This window comes from Esox lucius, chromosome 20 (genome assembly GCF_011004845.1).
Source record: "Esox lucius isolate fEsoLuc1 chromosome 20, fEsoLuc1.pri, whole genome shotgun sequence".
Lineage (NCBI taxonomy): Eukaryota > Metazoa > Chordata > Actinopteri > Esociformes > Esocidae > Esox > Esox lucius.
In genome coordinates, this window is record NC_047588.1 from 7,606,784 (window position 1) to 7,625,226 (window position 18,443).

At 45.0% G+C, this 18,443-nt stretch overlaps 1 protein-coding gene across 1 annotated transcript in view; it reads right to left on the reverse strand.

Moving 5' to 3' along the window:
- Positions 1-9,162: 9,162 nt before the first annotated feature.
- Positions 9,163-18,443, reverse strand: part of LOC105006557 (forkhead box protein O3) — a 41,395-nt gene continuing 32,114 nt past the window's right edge. The window contains exon 3 of the mRNA XM_020040741.2: positions 9,163-13,836. Within this exon, the coding sequence (XP_019896300.1) occupies positions 12,124-13,836 (1,713 nt within the window). The 3' untranslated portion in view covers positions 9,163-12,123. The remainder of the gene's footprint in view (positions 13,837-18,443) is intronic.

The window sequence follows — 18,443 nt, forward strand, 5'->3', positions numbered from 1 at the left end:
CATTAACCAATAACATGAAGACATATCTGATCCTGTATCAGAGACATTAACCAACAACATGAAGACATATCTGACCCTGTATCAGAAACATTAACCAATAACATGAAGACATATCTGACCCTGTATCAGAGACATTAACCAATAACATGAAGACATATCTGACCCTGTATCAGAGACATTAACCAACAACATGAAGACATATCTGAGCCTGTATCAGAAACATTAACCAATAACATGAAGACATATCTGACCCTGTATCAGAAACATTAACCAATAACATGAAGACATATCTGACCCTGTATCAGAGACATTAACCAATAACATGAAGACATATCTGAGCCTGTATCAGAGACATTAACCAATAACATGAAGACATATCTGACCCTGTATCAGAGACATTAACCAATAACATGAACACATATCTGAGCCTGTATCAGAAACATTAACCAATAACATGAAGACATATCTGAGCCTGTATCAGAGACATTAACCAACAACATGAAGACATATCTGATCCTGTATCAGAGACATTAACCAACAACATGAAGACATATCTGACCCTGTATCAGAAACATTAACCAATAACATGAAGACATATCTGACCCTGTATCAGAGACATTAACCAATAACATGAAGACATATCTGACCCTGTATCAGAGACATTAACCAATAACATGAAGACATATCTGAGCCTGTATCAGAGACATTAACCAATAACATGAAGACATATCTGAGCCTGTATCAGAAACATTAACCAATAACATGAAGACATATCTGACCCTGTATCAGAAACATTAACCAATAACATGAAGACATATCTGACCCTGTAACAGAAACATTAACCAATAACATGAGGACATATCTGAGCCTGTATCAGTGACATTAACCAATAACATGAAGACATATCTGACCCTGTATCAGAAACATTAACCAACAACATGAAGACATATCTGATCCTGTATCAGAAACATTAACCAATAACATGAAGACATATCTGACCCTGTATCAGAAACATTAACCAATAACATGAAGACATATCTGACCCTGTATCAGAGACATTAACCAATAACATGAAGACATATCTGAGCCTGTATCAGAGACATTAACCAATAACATGAAGACATATCTGACCCTGTATCAGAGACATTAACCAATAACATGAACACATATCTGAGCCTGTATCAGAAACATTAACCAATAACATGAAGACATATCTGAGCCTGTATCAGAGACATTAACCAATAACATGAAGACATATCTGACCCTGTATCAGAGACATTAACCAACAACATGAAGACATATCTGAGCCTGTATCAGAAACATTAACCAACAACATGAAGACATATCTGACCCTGTATCAGAAACATTAACCAATAACATGAAGACATATCTGACCCTGTATCAGAGACATTAACCAATAACATGAAGACATATCTGACCCTGTATCAGAAACATTAACCAATAACATGAAGACATATCTGAGCCTGTATCAGAAACATTAACCAATAACATGAAGACATATCTGAGCCTGTATCAGAAACATTAACCAATAACATGAAGACATATCTGAGCCTGTATCAGAGACATTAACTAACAACATGAAGACATATGGGACCCTTAATCAGTGGTGCACTACTGTCCTTCTCCAGGAGGGTGCGCCTTATCAGCTGGACAGATGGTAGTGGGGCATCTAAAAGAGAGCCTCCCAGCTGGGAAGCACAGCTGCCTAGGTAGCTCCCTAGAGGCTCGTTTGGGAAGGAGACGAGAGACTGTATGACAGAGGGAGAGGGGGAGGAGGAGGGAAACAGGAGAGAGAGAAGGTAGGTTGGTGGTGTGCAGAGTCCCCACTGGGTGATAGGAACAATGTCATTTGGAACTGGAAAAGCCCTGCGACAGGATAACCAACAATCATACAGAATGGCCTCACCGGCGGCCGCTAAAGGTGAAAGGTCAGGCCCAGAGGGATCTTGTGATTGGATCTCTAGAGAGGGGGTCATGCCAAAACATCTGCTGTCAGTGAGTAGTCTCCCAGAAGACACTCACCCCCTCTAAACACACACACACACAAATGCAAACACACAAACACACACACACAGCAAGACAACCTTGGAGAGTGGCTGACGGATTTTCTCTTTTCTCTCACTGAGCAATTACCAGCAAAGGAAGAGAGAGAGAGCTCTGAGGAATTCTTGACGAAAGAGGAATAGAGAGAGGCAGACGAAGAGAAAGAGACAGAGGCAGAGAGAGAGAGACAGCAAGAGGGATAGAGAAAGACAGAAAAAGAGACATGGTTAGAGACAGACAGAGAGAGAGAGAGAGAGAGAGAGAGAGAGAGAGACATACAGACAGGGATAGAGACAGAGAGAGCGTGGGTGGCTGATTCTTAAACCTACCGGGTCAAGGCCTCACACAGACAGCAGCACTCTTTACACCGTGAAATAGCTTCCGCAGAGCGCTCAGGGGACGGCCTGGGGCTAGGCTTACTAAAATCACAGTCTGGGCTTTGAAAAGAGATAGAGAGAAAAGGGTCGTAGGGTAGGTATGAGAGAGGGACTCTCTGGGTGCTGATATAAGCAGAGTGTAAATGACCTTGGCTGGGAAAGAAGACGAAGTAGGGGCAGCGGAGGAAGAAACGTACACGCTCAGAAAATCGGCTTCTGAAAGGGTTCATTTGGAGAGCCAGGGTTCTACCTTTGTCATCTGAAGAACTTATTCTAGGTAGCCCTGTTTGGTGTGGGAACGTGGAGATGTAACGCCTGCGGGCCGTTCTCTGCGAGACAGAAGGACGACCATAAGAACTAAGAACGACCCAAAAGAAAAGTAATGTCTTTGAAAGGTGTCTATGAAGAGATCTAAGAACGGAGGATACAGGAGTAAATTCAATCCCATGGCAGATCTGAGGGACAGGCTCTGAAGGTGAAGGAGAGGAGGAGACCCGGCCGAGTCCGTCGCGAACTGCAACATCGACGAGATTGAAGTTAGGAGTTGTTAAGAGTGAGGCAGTGGCGTGAGAGAGGGGAAGAGTGCAGGAGAGATGGAGAGGGAGAGAGGAAGGAGAGTTGGGCAACTACAGGGAAGATCCTCCAGAAGGATCTGTAGGCTTGATCCACACACACACACATTTTTCTGGCAGTAAGAACGAGGACCGGCAGCAAGACTGTGTTTCTGTAGGAGATCCTAATGAGAAGACTTTCGCCTCTGTCTAGACTCCTCTTAGTGATAGAAGAGCTGACGCCACAGCTGCCTGCTGCACGAGGTACAGCAGTGTGTGTGTGTGTGTGTCAACTAGTCTGAGTGTCCGAATCCTCTCAACACTGTAATTCATGGGCTCCGTAACACAACACCCACCGCAAGCCCACCAGCAAAACCCCACCCACACCCACACAAACAAATCTCCACCTCCATTTCAAGTGTCGGTTAGGGTACACATACAAATCTGCCCTCTAAATCCCACCCCCACCCTAAACCCCTTCACCCTCCCTGTTCTCCCCTGCTAGTCAGGCCGCTGGTCAGCCAATCACACTGCAGGAACCACCCAAGCGGCAATGTCACGTCCTCTGGGATGCGTCCTCCGTCGCGTACGGATTCAGGGATTGCCATGTGCTGAGCACTCCGCTCTGTACACGCACACCTACGTGGCCCAAATGTCGCCCTATTCCCAGTGTTTGACCAGTGCTGTGTTCTAGAGCAGTGCACAGGGAATAGGGGGCTTCTTTGGGATATTGCCAATGTGTATTTCCTCATACAAGCAGTGTTCATTTTGTTTGTGGGGGAGCTCAACAATGGCACATTTCTTGTTATATACTTTGTAACAGTCACTTGCGCGCAGTTACAGTTGTCCGCGACTTCACGTTTCTACGTGACAGCAAACTTGGTATCATTCGTCAACGGTTCTTGACGGCTCGTTCCCCAGCGGCTCTTTGATAAGCTGCAGCTTTTCTCTCCAGAGGGAGGGCTGAACTCTCCCTCTCTCTCTCTGTCTTTCCTTCCATCTCTCCTGGGTTTTAATCAGGCACTTTTTTGTGATGCATCTTCTCCGGTAATCTGGAGGCTGGTGTGTACACACAGTCTGTGGTGATTGAGGTGGCAGGAGAGGCTGAGAATAGAGAGAAAAAGGGAAGACGAGGGAGGGTGAATGAGAGAGGAAGCGCTTGTTAGTAGCCCGGCTGAAGTGCTGCTCCAGTTACTCGCTTGAAAGGCGCTGCTTTTCTTTCGCTTTTTACATTCTTTCTCCCTATCTCCTTTGTGCTTGTGTCTCGGAGGTCCATTGGTTCCAGGTGACAGCCTCACTGAGGGTCAGGGTACGCTGCACACTGGATAACACAACACACACACAGGCACAGACGGACACAGACACACACATTTGTTTGTCTATATTTGTAGGGAAATACATGTCCCCTAAACTAATCTTAACTACAATAACCAACTTTTATACCTAAATTTAAACTAACCTTAATCTGAAACCTAAACCACAATGCCTAAACCAAAAACTAAGCCAGATTCTAACATTAAACCTAAACATACCTTTTCCTTTCGGACACCAAAACATTAAAATAATGTTTTGTCTGGTTTTACTCTCTTTGTGCGGACTTGTATTGTTAGACCTGGATCACATTCACACACACCGAGACACACAGTGACATACACACATATACACACACACACACGTTTCTATGGCTATCCTCATGGGGACCCTTGCCCTAATCTTAACCCTAAACCTAACCATAACCCTAACCCTTACCTTAACCCTAACCTTAACCTAACCCTAATCTAACTCTAACCCTTAACTTAACCTCAATAAAAAAATGTATGCCTAAACTTTACCTAGATGTAATGCCTAACATTAATGCCCGGAAAAGGTCCGGTTTTACTATACTCATGGGGACATTTTGTCCCCAGGAGTATAGTTAGACCTAAAACACACACATACAGACACACACAGACGAACAGCTCTCTTCACAGCAGGTCTCATTAACTACACTACAGCTGCTCTTGGTTCAGAGCCACACTCTTCACACACACACACACACACACACACACACACATAGACAGACACATGTGGACACACACACTGAAGATAGATGAACTACCAACCACCACCGGAGCCTACAGCTGACCCTTCTCTGAGCAGCACACTCCCACTCTCAAACCCCCCCACAGCATCAAACAGCATAGTCTTTAAAACCCAGAACTGTCTATGATCCTCAGTGCGTGTGTTTTGTGCACGTTTGTCTTTCCGCTCTTGCCAATGGGAAGCCAGTTGAAGCATCGCTATCTTCTAGTGATCACATTTTCAATCCGCTGCTATTAGCCACACTTGCTAATTGCTCTCACAGTATCAGTCATTAGGGACGCCAAGCAGCCCTGTTCCCCATTAGCGTTAGCGCTAGCACTAGCCGAGTTGGGCTATGCGTAGCACTTAGCCCCCATGTGGGATTAGACCATGAGTGATAGAGAAAGGCAGGGGGGGGGGATTTGGAAGGGGGCTCAAGGGTATTAATTCAACATTAATTGTGTCATCACCTCTCTAACACTCTCCCCCCTAGTCTGTAGGCCCCCCTCTTCTGGCTCAGGTTCAGAAGCAGTGGCAGCGGTGGATATCTAATTACATGTTCACACTTTAAACAGGGTTGAACTAGACAGAAGCCACCTAGATGTTGGTTTACCATTATGGCTGTGGTAGTCTCCCATAGCCAGGTCTTTTTTCTTAAGACCCCCAGAGGTGGATGGGTTCTAAATAGCTAGGGCAATGTGTGTGTTAGTGTTAGAGACTTTAAACAATACATACATCTGTCTGACGCTACTGAATGTAGTGGAACTTCAGATGGCTCAGTGGAGACTTGATTCATCAGAATTTGTGTAGTGATACCCACATATTTTTTCAGAAATTGTCGTCCCACCAAAACAAATGTCTGGACCTTTGGGAATCCAAACATTATCAAAACATACCAAATTTAAGTTTACAAGAGAACAGACAATGGAGGTGGAGACGGTAGAACTACAGCATTTCTCTATGAAAACTATGGTTTTCAAATGGGGAAGGTGGTTCCCCCATTGAGGTGCCAGCACAGAGATGGGTTATGACTCGCTGAATCGCAAAACTGCCCAAAGGGGTGGGGTGGCCAAGAGCTGAACTAAGTGCCCAGAGGTTTGGATTTGAGCATTGCCTGAAGGTAGGAAGGAGAGGTTCCTCTTGTTGCTCCACTGGAAAGCGCCATGGCGTTGGAGTGGATACGAGTTTAAACTGGAATACGGTGGGGTGCAGGAAGATCCAGGGTGATATGGGAGAACTTAGAGGGCTTTTGCATTCTAGATAAGGGCAACCCGTTTAAAATGGCTTTCCTATGTCCAATTGCAAATGAGACAAAGAATCGAACACAAATCCCTGCCTTATACAGTAGGTACATTAAATCAGGGCTGTTGCAAACAATACTGTGCCTAGGTATGAATGGATGAGTTTGTATGGACGGGTTTTAACGGGTTAGCTAATGTTATACAGCATCTAATATAAATCTAGTGACATATAAAGGATAACAAAAGATTTGGCTAGTAATAATAATAACAATAATAATAAACAAATTATAATTTAAAGGAACTGCACTTCACATTTGTCCAAAATGTTTGTTTTTGTTTTGATTTAAGCGTCATGAAGGTGAATTTAAAGTCTAAAGATGTTGTTAGTATCTATTTGTTTTACCTCATTTTAGGTGAATAATGTGCGGGTTGAATTTCTGGGTGTTATAAACTTCCTGTCTTGTTAAATACCAAGTTAGATAGGGAGCAGGTAGTGGCTTAAAACACAGCCTTGGAACAGCCTTGACCACCTCCCTTCACAAGAGAAACATTTTACAGAAAGCTGTTGCTTACGCCATTTTGGGTCAAACTTTATTTCTAAAGATCATCAGAAATACTTCAATGATATAATAACCCTAATCCTAACCCTAACCTGATCCCCTTGCATAATCCTTACCCTAACCTGATTCCCTAGCGTAATCCTAACCCTAAACCGCAGTGTAATCCTAACCCTAACCTGATCCCCTAGCGTAATCCTAACCCTAAACCGCAGCGTAATCCTAACCCTAACCTGATCCCCTAGCATAATCCTAACCCTAAACCGCAGTGTAATCCTAACCCTAAACCGCAGCGTAATCCTAACCCTAACCTGAACCCCTAGTGTAATCCTAACCCTAACCTGATCCCCTAGCGTAATCCTAACCCTAACCTGATCCCCTAGTGTAATCCTTATTTTAAACCTATCCCCAACCATAGGATATATCTGATTCTCTACACATGAATGTCTTTAAAGATGTTTTCTTTCTTCAGACATGTATGCTTTATTTGATAGGGCAGTGGTGAAAGATCAGAGCAGATATATACCTAATATACCAGTCAATTAAATATTTTCAATTCCTTGAGTACTATAACACTGTAGTCTCTGCAGTCAAGTCCAAACTACTATACCCACAGAGAAAAACAGATTTTTTTTAATCACAAAGCTTGGTGGAGTCAATGTCAGAAAGTAGCTAAAATGTCAATATTCCTGCAACTAGAATCCAAGTTTGATTTAGTGACAGTTTGCAACAAGGCAAATGCTTTGCATGATGGGAATTTAAAGTTGTCTACTAAGAGTGCCACAAGAGAAAATGTGCAAAAGCCTGGCATGGTTATGGTAAGAACGAATTCTGAATGTTCTGAAGTTGTTGCAAGTCAGGGTTGCACTTCATTTTGATAGTTGATACTTTACAGACAGTCACACTATCTGTCCACAAGCAGCTGCTTACTATCTTTAGTATTATATGAACCTCTGGTTCCAGCCTGGCAGTGCCCACCCCCCACACAACACTGTCTATCCTGTACCATCATCAGACTCAGTGAAGCAGAGGAAAGCTCTCTAGAACGGTTTGAGTGGGAGAAAAATGGCACCTGAACGCAGAGCCCCTCTCTCTCTGCAGTAATGAGGCAACAGAAGACATGTCCATCCCTGAGGCAGAGCACCTGGACTAGGTTGTCTGCCTCCGCCTCTCCCCTCTCTCTCTTCCACAGTCTAAGGTGTTTCTGTCTTGAGACAGATTGGACATCAGCCAGATTTGTAAAGGAATGCCTTTTTTAAATTCCCCATTCTGCTCAGAGAAATCTACAACGTTGTGTAGGAGAACAATATGGAGGAACCTAACAGCACAGCTGTCATGTATAGATGGAACATTATTTTGTTGAATTATTCAATACCACAATAACTTACGTATTAAGAATTGTAATTGTATTTCTTTTTGTCTCAGGTTTCCTTTTGGATTTTTCTCTGCATAGTCCACATCCTCCCTCCCTCCCTCCCTCCCTCCCTCCGGAGAGCCTCTGCCGAGTGGACTCAATTAAAAGAGTGAGTGAGAGGAGTGTTGGTGTATGTGCACTTTCAGCACTCCAGCATGTGTGTGTGTGTGTGTGTGTGAGACTGTAGTCTCCTGTGTGTACGTGCTCCTGCGCGTGTGTGTGTGTGTGTGTGTGTGAGTGTGTGTGGAGGAGACTCTCCTGGGGCCTGGCAGAATGGCACTGCAGCGCAGCGCACTCCTCCTGTGAAAACGCCTCCGATGGGACCGGGACAGCTGTGATCAACCTACAGCTTCAGAGGTGATAACAAGCCTTATTAGCTTCCCATCTCTCTTATATACACTCACACACTTTCACACATACAGAGTCACAGACGTACAATGTTAAACGTGGACATGCATACAAGGAAACACGTGCGCATTCACAGGCACGCGGACGTGCTGTTTCCCTCCAACTGACACTCATCAACTCTCTTTTCGACACTATGGCAACACACACTATGGCAACACACACTATGGCAAGAAAACGCACTGTAGCAACAGGAATTAGTGTGTGCCGTGTGTGCAGAGAGACAGCCTTGGCCAGATTATCCTTGGATAATAGTAAAGGGGAATAAACAAATGAATATTCAACACGCACCACACTCAGTCGCACATACAGGTATGAGGAAAAAGCACTCAAGCACACAACGGCATAAGACATCAACTCAGGAATCAGGGGATTACAGTGGAAATGTCATCACACAGCCCAACAACGGTGGCAAATCCTCACATGAAAACCACACACGCGTAGGACGAGACAGACGCTTTCTTTTCATTTCATTTATTTAACAGTCACCAGATGATGAGTTACATTCTCTTAAAAAAAGAAATAGACAACAAAATTGATATTTTCTTTTTTTTGTGTGTTTAAAAACTATTATACAATATTCTCAATATATAGATTTTTGTACAAAATAAAAGTCCTTATAACTGGAAAGTAAGTGTGACGCAGAAACAAAATTATAAAAGGGAACTGGAGTTGGCTCATAAATTACCACCCTCAGGGGAGACAAAGACCCACCTCTTTCATAAATAAATATATGTTTAATAAAATTAGATATTATCTCTATTTCCTAATATCAGGGTGTCACTAAATATTTTTAGTGCGGGCTATGACATATCCCTACCAAGGGGTCCTTTCGCAAGACCTTCCACAAATAATCCACACTGAGACTGAATGAGAGATGATATCCTAGAGTAAGGATGTTGATCTCGACGAAGGGGCCTGAATGTCTGGCATGATATGCCATTGGCATATTGGATATTTTAGGAATTCCTGGAATCGAGTACATTTTAGGAGATCCGCGGTACGGTGTACATTTTCGGACATCCCTGGTAGTATTACTCAGTTAAGTCTGCCGCAGTGTGTGCCTTCTAGAAGGAGCCATGAGAGCGGAGTCGTGCTCTTTAGGCATCCAGTGAACAAAAACAGGCTTAATCAGGGATGGACAACCTTGGCTTGAACCAATGAGAAACTCTCCTTTTCGTTTTCGTCACAAAGCATTTTTAAATGCTTTGGTAAGTTGTGCGCTAATGAACACGACCCAGAGGTTCTCTCGTCTCCTGAGATTTTGTGTGGAACTTGAGTGTGGGGGCTTGAGTTACAGTGTATGGACTCCCCACTTATAAAGAAACACACACCGTCGGTCAATTCATGGGGCTGATGTAGCCTTCTGTCTGCACACATTACCATGCGGTTAAAACCCATGAACCATATCCCTGTACGTCTTATAGAACGACAACATTACAACGACAACAAGTAAGAACGACCACAAAAGAAACACAGTGACTGTGGCGATGTGTGGTAGGATACTTTCCTTCCTACCTGGAAGGGAAAGCAACCCTGTTTGACAGAGATTAATGCCAATCCGATTGGCTGATTGTTTTCGTAGTCTCCCCCCCCCCACTCTCCGCCTCTATCTGACAACCAGTCTAAACTCAACCTCCCACCAGGGCCCAAATCAGTCCGATGATCTCAGAACATGTGCAAGGGAACACAAAATACAGATGACGATGCTGATGACTTACGACACAAATACACCATTTGTTTATGACACGCCCCAAAATGATGGGGGGGAGGATCATGACCTTACGATAATGACAATCTTGCTTTTGACCTATTTACCAACCTCTGCTTTATTATTGTGTGTGTGTGGGTTGTCTTCCCCGTTTGTGCCCTTCCTGAACAGATGATGCCCAACGGCCGGCACGGTGGCCCTTCGCTTGAACAAGGCGTTATTTACCGCGCATTACGCTAGCAACAACTGCAGAGGTGAGAGAGAGAGGGAAGGGAGGGAGAAAGAGAGAGGGGGGAGAGAGAGAGGGATGGGAGGGAGAAAGAGAGAGGGGTGAGAGGGAGAGATAGGGATGAGAGATTTACAATAATGATGCATGGCTGCAGCATCACTTTGGAGATTAAAAGCAAGATGCTGAATTTCAATCAAGCGCTGTTTAATGGGTTGGCGTGAGGGATGATCAGTTTGTCTCCGTTGGCAGAGGAGAAAGACGAAGAGAGAGGTTAGAGGGAAAAGCTGGCACGGGAAAAAAACCCGGTGACTTAGACAAGGTGATAACAGCGTTTTGAATTTTCTCGTCTGGGTACTCCAAAGAGGAATTCAATTAACATAATGACAGAAGGTAACAGACTGATATTACAGACATTTTTTACTTCCACAGCAAAGTAAAGCACCAGATTATAGTTCTCAATGAGGCACAGGTATTACATTTGACTAAATTAGTCATTCAATTGTACCTAATGTGAGCCAGGAATAGAGACCAAATAACCAATCAGTCAGAAATCTCATATTTTCACTGTTCTTAGTGATAGTAAACTTTGTAGCATAGCAGCATAGCAACCCCATTATATGTCTCTACTGAACCTGATTCGATAACTTGTTTGGAAAAATCTACATGAATGTGCCTGCTACCTGGGTTCAGAATCTGTTAGCCTGCTACTTGGTCACACCTGGTTTCAGATACTATTTAAAATATTTAAGACAAGTTAAATATTTCCTCTACTCTCCCTTGACTGCCAGATGGGCAGGGTTTATACTTCTACAACAATTCGATTGGTTCCACTGCACTAGGATCCTTAATCAAGCCCCACATTTTTTTTACAATTATTTTCTCAAATTATCAAATCAGTGCTCCCTTTAGTGGATATATATTCAGTGAAATATTTTCTGGTGGTACATGGTGTAAAAAGTTTGAGAATGACAGATTTAGAGTATTTGAACCCAGTTTGACCCACTTGTTTTAAGGAGCTTGGTAAATTGAGGTCTCATGGTAGTAGATGAGATAGTGAGAATGTTGGCCAAAAACACATTTGAGATTGTCATCACAGTTTACAGCTAATGAGAGAGAAAAAAAATTATATGAAATGAGCTAGAATCCCCCCCGGGGGAAGTTATCTATCTTGATTTTGCCTATCATATAGGATTAACTGCCTAGAAATACAGTGAATAGAACAGACAAAATATTGACTTTCTATTTAGTGTATGTCTATTACATTAATCTTATCCACTATGCAAAATCCAGATAATTTTTTGAAAAACTGGGCCCAGGGGAGTCAGGAGAGAGAGGGATAGAATGGGGACATTTTATAACAACATAGAAAGGGTTGGGGCGTGACTGGCTGCATGTTTATCTCCTCTGTTCTCAGTCCAGGAATCACATAGTCAAGCACAGTGCTGTCCACCACATTAGTGGGTCGGGGGTGGGGTCTGTTTGAGGGCAGGCCTGCAGCACCCTGAGTCATGATTCAGCCGGGCACCCAGCTCTGGTTGTTGTGAGCTTGCTGAGGGCCTGCAAGTCCGCTCATGCCCATCCCCATTCCTGTACCAACCCCCACCCCCATGCCGACCCCCATCCCAATGCCCACACCCTGGGCCAGGGAACAGTCAAAGTTAAAGTCCATCTCCTCTCCGGAGTCCATGATATCGTGGAGGAGGATGGACTCCACGTCGCAGTCCAAACTCCCGTGGAACATATCCAGGTCCAGGTCGGCAGGTAATCTCTCGTGGGGGTGTGGCTGGTGGTACGAACTGCCATGGTAGCTGCCAACTCCCCCGCCGCCTCCCCCCAGGACCTGCGGGTGGTGGTACGGTCCGTCGCCCATGCCCTGGTGCTGCGGCCCGGGGTATGTGTTGTGGTGGGGGTGCGACGGGTGGGGGGCGGTGGCCAGGTGGCACGAGTCCTGGGGCATCCCCAGCATGCCGGCTGGGTTGGGGGGAAGGGTGGTGGAGGCGGGCAGGTGGGCGTGGGACGGCGGACTGTACAGGTAGGGGGCCTTGTGACCGTAGGGCTGGAGGTGACCGCTGCTGATGCGCGGCGCCAGGGCCGGGGCTCGTGCTGAGGTTGGGTGGCTGCCGTGCTCCTGCCTCAGGCCCAAGTGAGGCGAGTGGTGCCCAGTCACGGAGTTGCGGTTATGGCTGTGAGCAGCTCCGTCGTGGCTGAGAACCGAGCTGTGGTTGCCAAGGGTGCCGTTGTGCCCGTTGTGTCCCGGGTGGTGGCCGTGACGGGTGGAGTTCTCTCCGTTGGTGGAGGGGCCCATCATTGGGCGGGCGTCCCTCTCTTGGCCCATGATCATGTCCTTGGCACAGTACAGCTGTGGAGCCCCCGGGCCGCCTGGAACCCCAGGGCCCCCTGACAGCAGGCTCTGCAGGGCGTTCATCCCGGAGTAGGCGCGCATGTTGCCGGGGAAACTAGCCGGCTTGTTCTCTTGGATGGTCTGCATGGGTGAGTGGTGGCGCAGCATGCCCATCCCAGCCTGACTGTAGGCTGCTCCACAATACGAACCCTGACCTTTGACCCCAGGGTTGTAGTGATAGACCGGTGGGATTTTGTGGCGCGCCGCTGTTTGAGGATGGTGATGGTGGTAACCATCATCCAGGAGCCTCTCTTCAAGACTGATCGCCCCTGTGAGGTTAGCCAGCTGGGGCAACTGCTCCACAGGAGGACAGTGGCCCCCGGCGGACCCCATGGCCGGTGAGCGTGCGCTGGATGACGGGGAGGAATAGAGGTGGGGTGAGGCCGAACAGGACAGCCCGCCTTCCTCTGGCTCCTCCAGCTCGCCCTCAGCCAAAATGGGTGACAGACGACCGCTCAGGGTCGAAGCGGATGAGCTGGCCCGAGAGTGGAGCTCTGTCCAGGCGTCAAACTCTCCCTCCACACTTGCAGCTCCCACTACGTTGCCTTTGAGGACCTTCACAGGTGGACTACACTGCTTAGGGGAAGCCTGAAGTCCCCCCGGGGCACCAGAGCCAATCCCCGGTCGGCCCACCCTCTTGCGGGTGACCCGGCCCTTGCTCTTCAGGTATTTGGCGCTGTTGTCCATGGAGACCGCTCTCCGGCGAGGGGCCTTGCCCATCTTGCCCCCTTCGGGGTTGAGCATCCACCAGGATGACTTGCCCGTCCCCTCGTTCTGCACCCGGATGAAACGCGTGTGGAGGGACAAGTTGTGTCTGATGGAGTTCTGAGGACATACAGAGGAAGAAAGAAAGGGAAATATTACAATGCTAATCGTCTTGTTATGCATTATATAATGTATAGTACCTAGTTGCATATCATGGTTTCAGAGTAACCTGTCTGATGGGAAACAACCACTCTAACACAAACATGAATGAGTTTGATGTACCGCAGGGCATTGAGCTTGGGACTTCATTATTTTCAGTTTGGTTACAAAAGTAAAGAACATAGTCAGTTTTACAATGAAAGACTAGCAGTGAACTGGTCCTAAATACTAAATATCACAGAAATGTTTAAAAGGATATTTCTAATTTATAAAAGCTGTGAAAAAATCCAAAAATGTGATTATGATGGCACATTGATTCCATACACTATTCAGGGCTCGTTTTATCACTTGAACAGAAAATGGGTGAACTGTGTCAAATTTAAGCAACTAGGAAAATACATTTCATTTGTGTGTCTTAGTGACACCGAAGAGAAGCAGGTTATTGCATTTTCATTTGACAACAGTAGCTGGGGCACCTTATGTTAACCAATAGGAACTCAGGCATACCGCCTGGATGTACTTTTCAATGTTCTTTTATATTACATGCAATCATTCGACATAATGCCCCTTTAAACATTCCATTTCAGTCAAATCACTTAAGTAGTCCACGTGACTAATGAATAGACTACTATATAGTGTTACAAAGAAACAGAACATAATTATTAGGATAATTATGAACAGACTTATTAGTGGACAGATGAAAAGACATATGAAAAATTATTAGGAGACTTATTAAGAGAATTAAGTGAAAGCAAATTTCATTGCTTAACTTATTTAAGCTTGCCTAAACAAATAACGCAACATCAACATTATTTTTGTATTTAAAAAAGTTCATATTCTTTTCACTTCGACATTATAGAATATTTGGTTTAGATAAATGAGAAAAGGTCCCAGTTAGATCCTTTTAAAACTCACTTTGTAACACAAACACGTATTGCATCCATTGGATAGAACAAAAAGAACAGAGACAAAGTGTAGTTAGCCCATATCAGAGCAGCACGAGTAGGCCTTGAATGTACAAGGTTTTAATGCTTGATAAGGGCAAAAAAAAAAATAAATTGCCCTAAGAAAACAGCATGGTAACTCAATTTCCGCTGCTTAAAGATTCATTCGAGGATTTTTGATTACTAGTTGTAAAAGCAGTGCTGTCAAGCCAAACATTGTGTACTGTGTCATGCCCTGTATAGGCAAAATATATATATACAAATATAGTTTGTTCTAAGTCCCAGACTGCAGCTTTACACAGGGTGAGGGTATGCAAAAAACCACATGAGAAGAAAGTCATACAACTCCGGAAAAAATTCATAGACCACTGCAACTTTTTCGTTCCTTTCCAAAAAAAGTCGAAAGGGAAGGTTTTGAGTGAGGAACAGAAAGGTTAAAATTAAGAGACCACTGCAAATTGAACGCTTCTGTTCCTCACTCAAAACTTTCCTTTCCGGAGGTGTATATGAAACACACGGATAAGATGTGTTTCAAAATATTGCTTGAATTATTTGGATATTGCACAATCAATTTTGCATGTGAATTGGATTCACTGTGCGACCCTGTTGCTTGTCAACAGGCATGTCAATCTCCACCGGCTCAGAGTAGAGGATAGATTAACTGCATCGCTATGGGTCTTTCCAAAAGGTGTAGAAAATGCCAAATTGTCTGTTCAAACAGTTTACACAGCTGGGACACCCATTAAAACCACACAAAACAAGCCAGCAGAGGTCTCTTCAAAATCCCAACACTCACAACGGATGCTGGGAGGAACACGGTATAAAACAGAGCCATGACGACAGGGAACCCAGTGTTGTCCAAGGTAACTCAAGCTAGCAATTAAATGGCAATGAGAACAATGAATGAAACAACACCTCGTAACACAGCAGCAACCTGGACTGGTTGCGTGACTTCAATGCCAAGCAGAGTTACCAACCCCTTTTGTGAGTGCCTCAAGTGTCTTATAAACATCCTCATCTGTAGACATGACCATCTTGTTCATAAGGTTGCTCGTAATCAAACAGCTATCTGTTGGCAAAGAAAACTAGTTTCATCGTCTGCACTTTGATGAATCACAACCTCCCAATCCTGATACCATGCTCCTCTTCACTAAGAACGGTTCAAAGGAGGAGAATCTCACACCGCTGATGCTACAGGGGAGTGTGTGGAGTCCGCTTTTAGGCTCGCAGATCAATGTGTACCGGTTTGTTTTTATGCTTAAAGCTGCTTTGTTGACCATGTTGGGTCTACGAAAAAGATGTGTCTGTTCTGGGCTGCCTAATGAACTGTAGACACCAGAAATCATTGTAAGCTATGAAGACCAGAATTCAACAAAGTGAGTCGGACTCGTTTCAGTAGTCAATTACTCCCCTATCGATTCTCCATCATGGTTCTACAAAAGAGCTGGCTGTGCCAAAACTGGGGACTCATGGAAATAAATGATACACCTTTGTTGTCCTAAACACTAAGCCGCTCTTAAAATGACCTATCAGCAGACGGCACCAAAGACACAAGTGAGGTCTCAAGATGAAACCAGCAACTGAGGTGAGCCAATTTCAGCTCACATGAAACCCAGTGAGAGGGGATTCCACCCAGAGTTTGTCCTAACCGGAAATCCTTGAGTTCCCCTCCATCTCTGTCAAGTGGACCCCATCCCTCCCACCTTGGTTCGCCCTCTTTCTTTCCCCTCTTCACTTTGTCTTCTTCTCAGCCTGCTGGGTTAATCCCTGGTTCGATGTGCTTGGCTGGGGCTGCTGTCTGATGTGGCTGCTGGGCTGGCCTGCCGCCAGCCTCCCATGAAGTGAGCGTGAGGATGGATGGGGGAGATTGAGCTGGGAGTAACAAGGGAACCTGAATATAGCTTACAAACTAACAACCAACTACCTATTTACAGACCAACCCACCACCTCCTAACTACCTATTTATCGATCATACAACCACCGCCTAACTACAGTATCTCACAAAAGTAAGTACACCCCTCACATTTTTGAAAATATTTGATTATATATTTTCATATGACAACACTGAAGAAATGACACTTTGCTACAATGTAAAGTATTGAGTGTACAGCTTGTATAACAGTGTACATTTACTGTCCCCTCAAAATAACTCAACACACTACCTAAACCCCTGGCACCAAAAGTGAGTACACCCCTAAGTGAAAATGTCCAAATTGGGCCCAATTAGCCATTTTCCATCCCCGGTGTCATGTGACTCATTAGTGTTACAAGGTCTCAGGTTTGAATGGGGAGCAGTTGTGTTAAATTTGGTGTTATTGCTCTCACACTCCTTCATACTGGTCACTGGAAGTTCAACATGGCACCTCATGGCAAAGAACTCTCTGAGGATCTGAAAAAAAGAATTGTTGCTCTACATAAAGATGGCCTAGGCTATAAGAAGATTGACAATACCCTGAAACCGAGCTGCAGCACGGTGGCCAAGACCCTACAGTGGTTTAACAGGACAGGTTCCACTCAGAACAGGTTTCGCAATGGTCGACCAAAGAAGTTGAGTGCATGTGCTCAGCGTCATATCCAGAGGTTGGGAAATAGACGTATGAGTGCTACAAGCATTGCTGCAGAGGTTGAAGGGGTGGGGGGTCAGCCTGTCAGTGCTCAGACCATACGCTGCACACTGCACCTCTTCTAAAGATGATGCACAAGAAAGCCTGCAAACAGTTTGCTGAAGACAAGCAGACCAAGGACGTGGATTACTGGAACCATGTCCTGTGATCTGATGAGACCAAGATAAACTTATTTGGTTCAGATGGTGTCAAGCATGTGTGGCGGCAACCAGGTGAGCAGTACAAAGACAAGTGTGTCTTGCCTACAGTCAAGCATGGTGGTGGGAGTGTCATGGTCTGGGGCTGCATGAGTGCTGCAGGCACTGGGGAGCTACAGTTCATTGAGGGAACCATGAATGCCAACATGTACTGTGACATACTCATGCAGAGCATGATCCCCTCCCTTTCGTAGACTGGGCCACAGGGCAGTATTCCAACATGATAACGACCCCAAACACACCTCCAAGACGACCACTGCTTTGCTAAAGAAGCTGAGGGTATACCCCAGACCTAAACCCCATTGAGCATATGTGGGGCATCCTCAAAAGAAGGCTGGAGGAGCGCAAGGTTTATAACATCGACCAGCTCTGTGATGTTGTCATGGAGTAGTGGAAGAGGACTCCAGTGGCAATCTGTGAAGCTCTGGTGAACTCCATGCCCAAGAGGGTTAAGGCAGTGCTGGAAAATATTGACACTTTGGGCCCAGTTTGGGGATTTTCACTTTTGTACTCACTTTTGTTGCCAGTGATTTAGACATTAATGGCTGTGTGTTGAGTTATTTTGAGGGGACAGCTAATGTACACTGTTATACAAACTGTTCACTCACTAATTTACATTGTAGCAAAGTGTAATTTCTGTAATTTCTGTTCTCACATGAAAAGATATAATCAAATATTTGCAAAAATGTGAGGGGTGTACTAACTTTTGTGAGATACCGTATCTATTTAAAGACCAACCACCACCTGGCAACCTATTTAAAGACCAATTACCACCTGGCTACCTATTTAAAGACCAACCACCA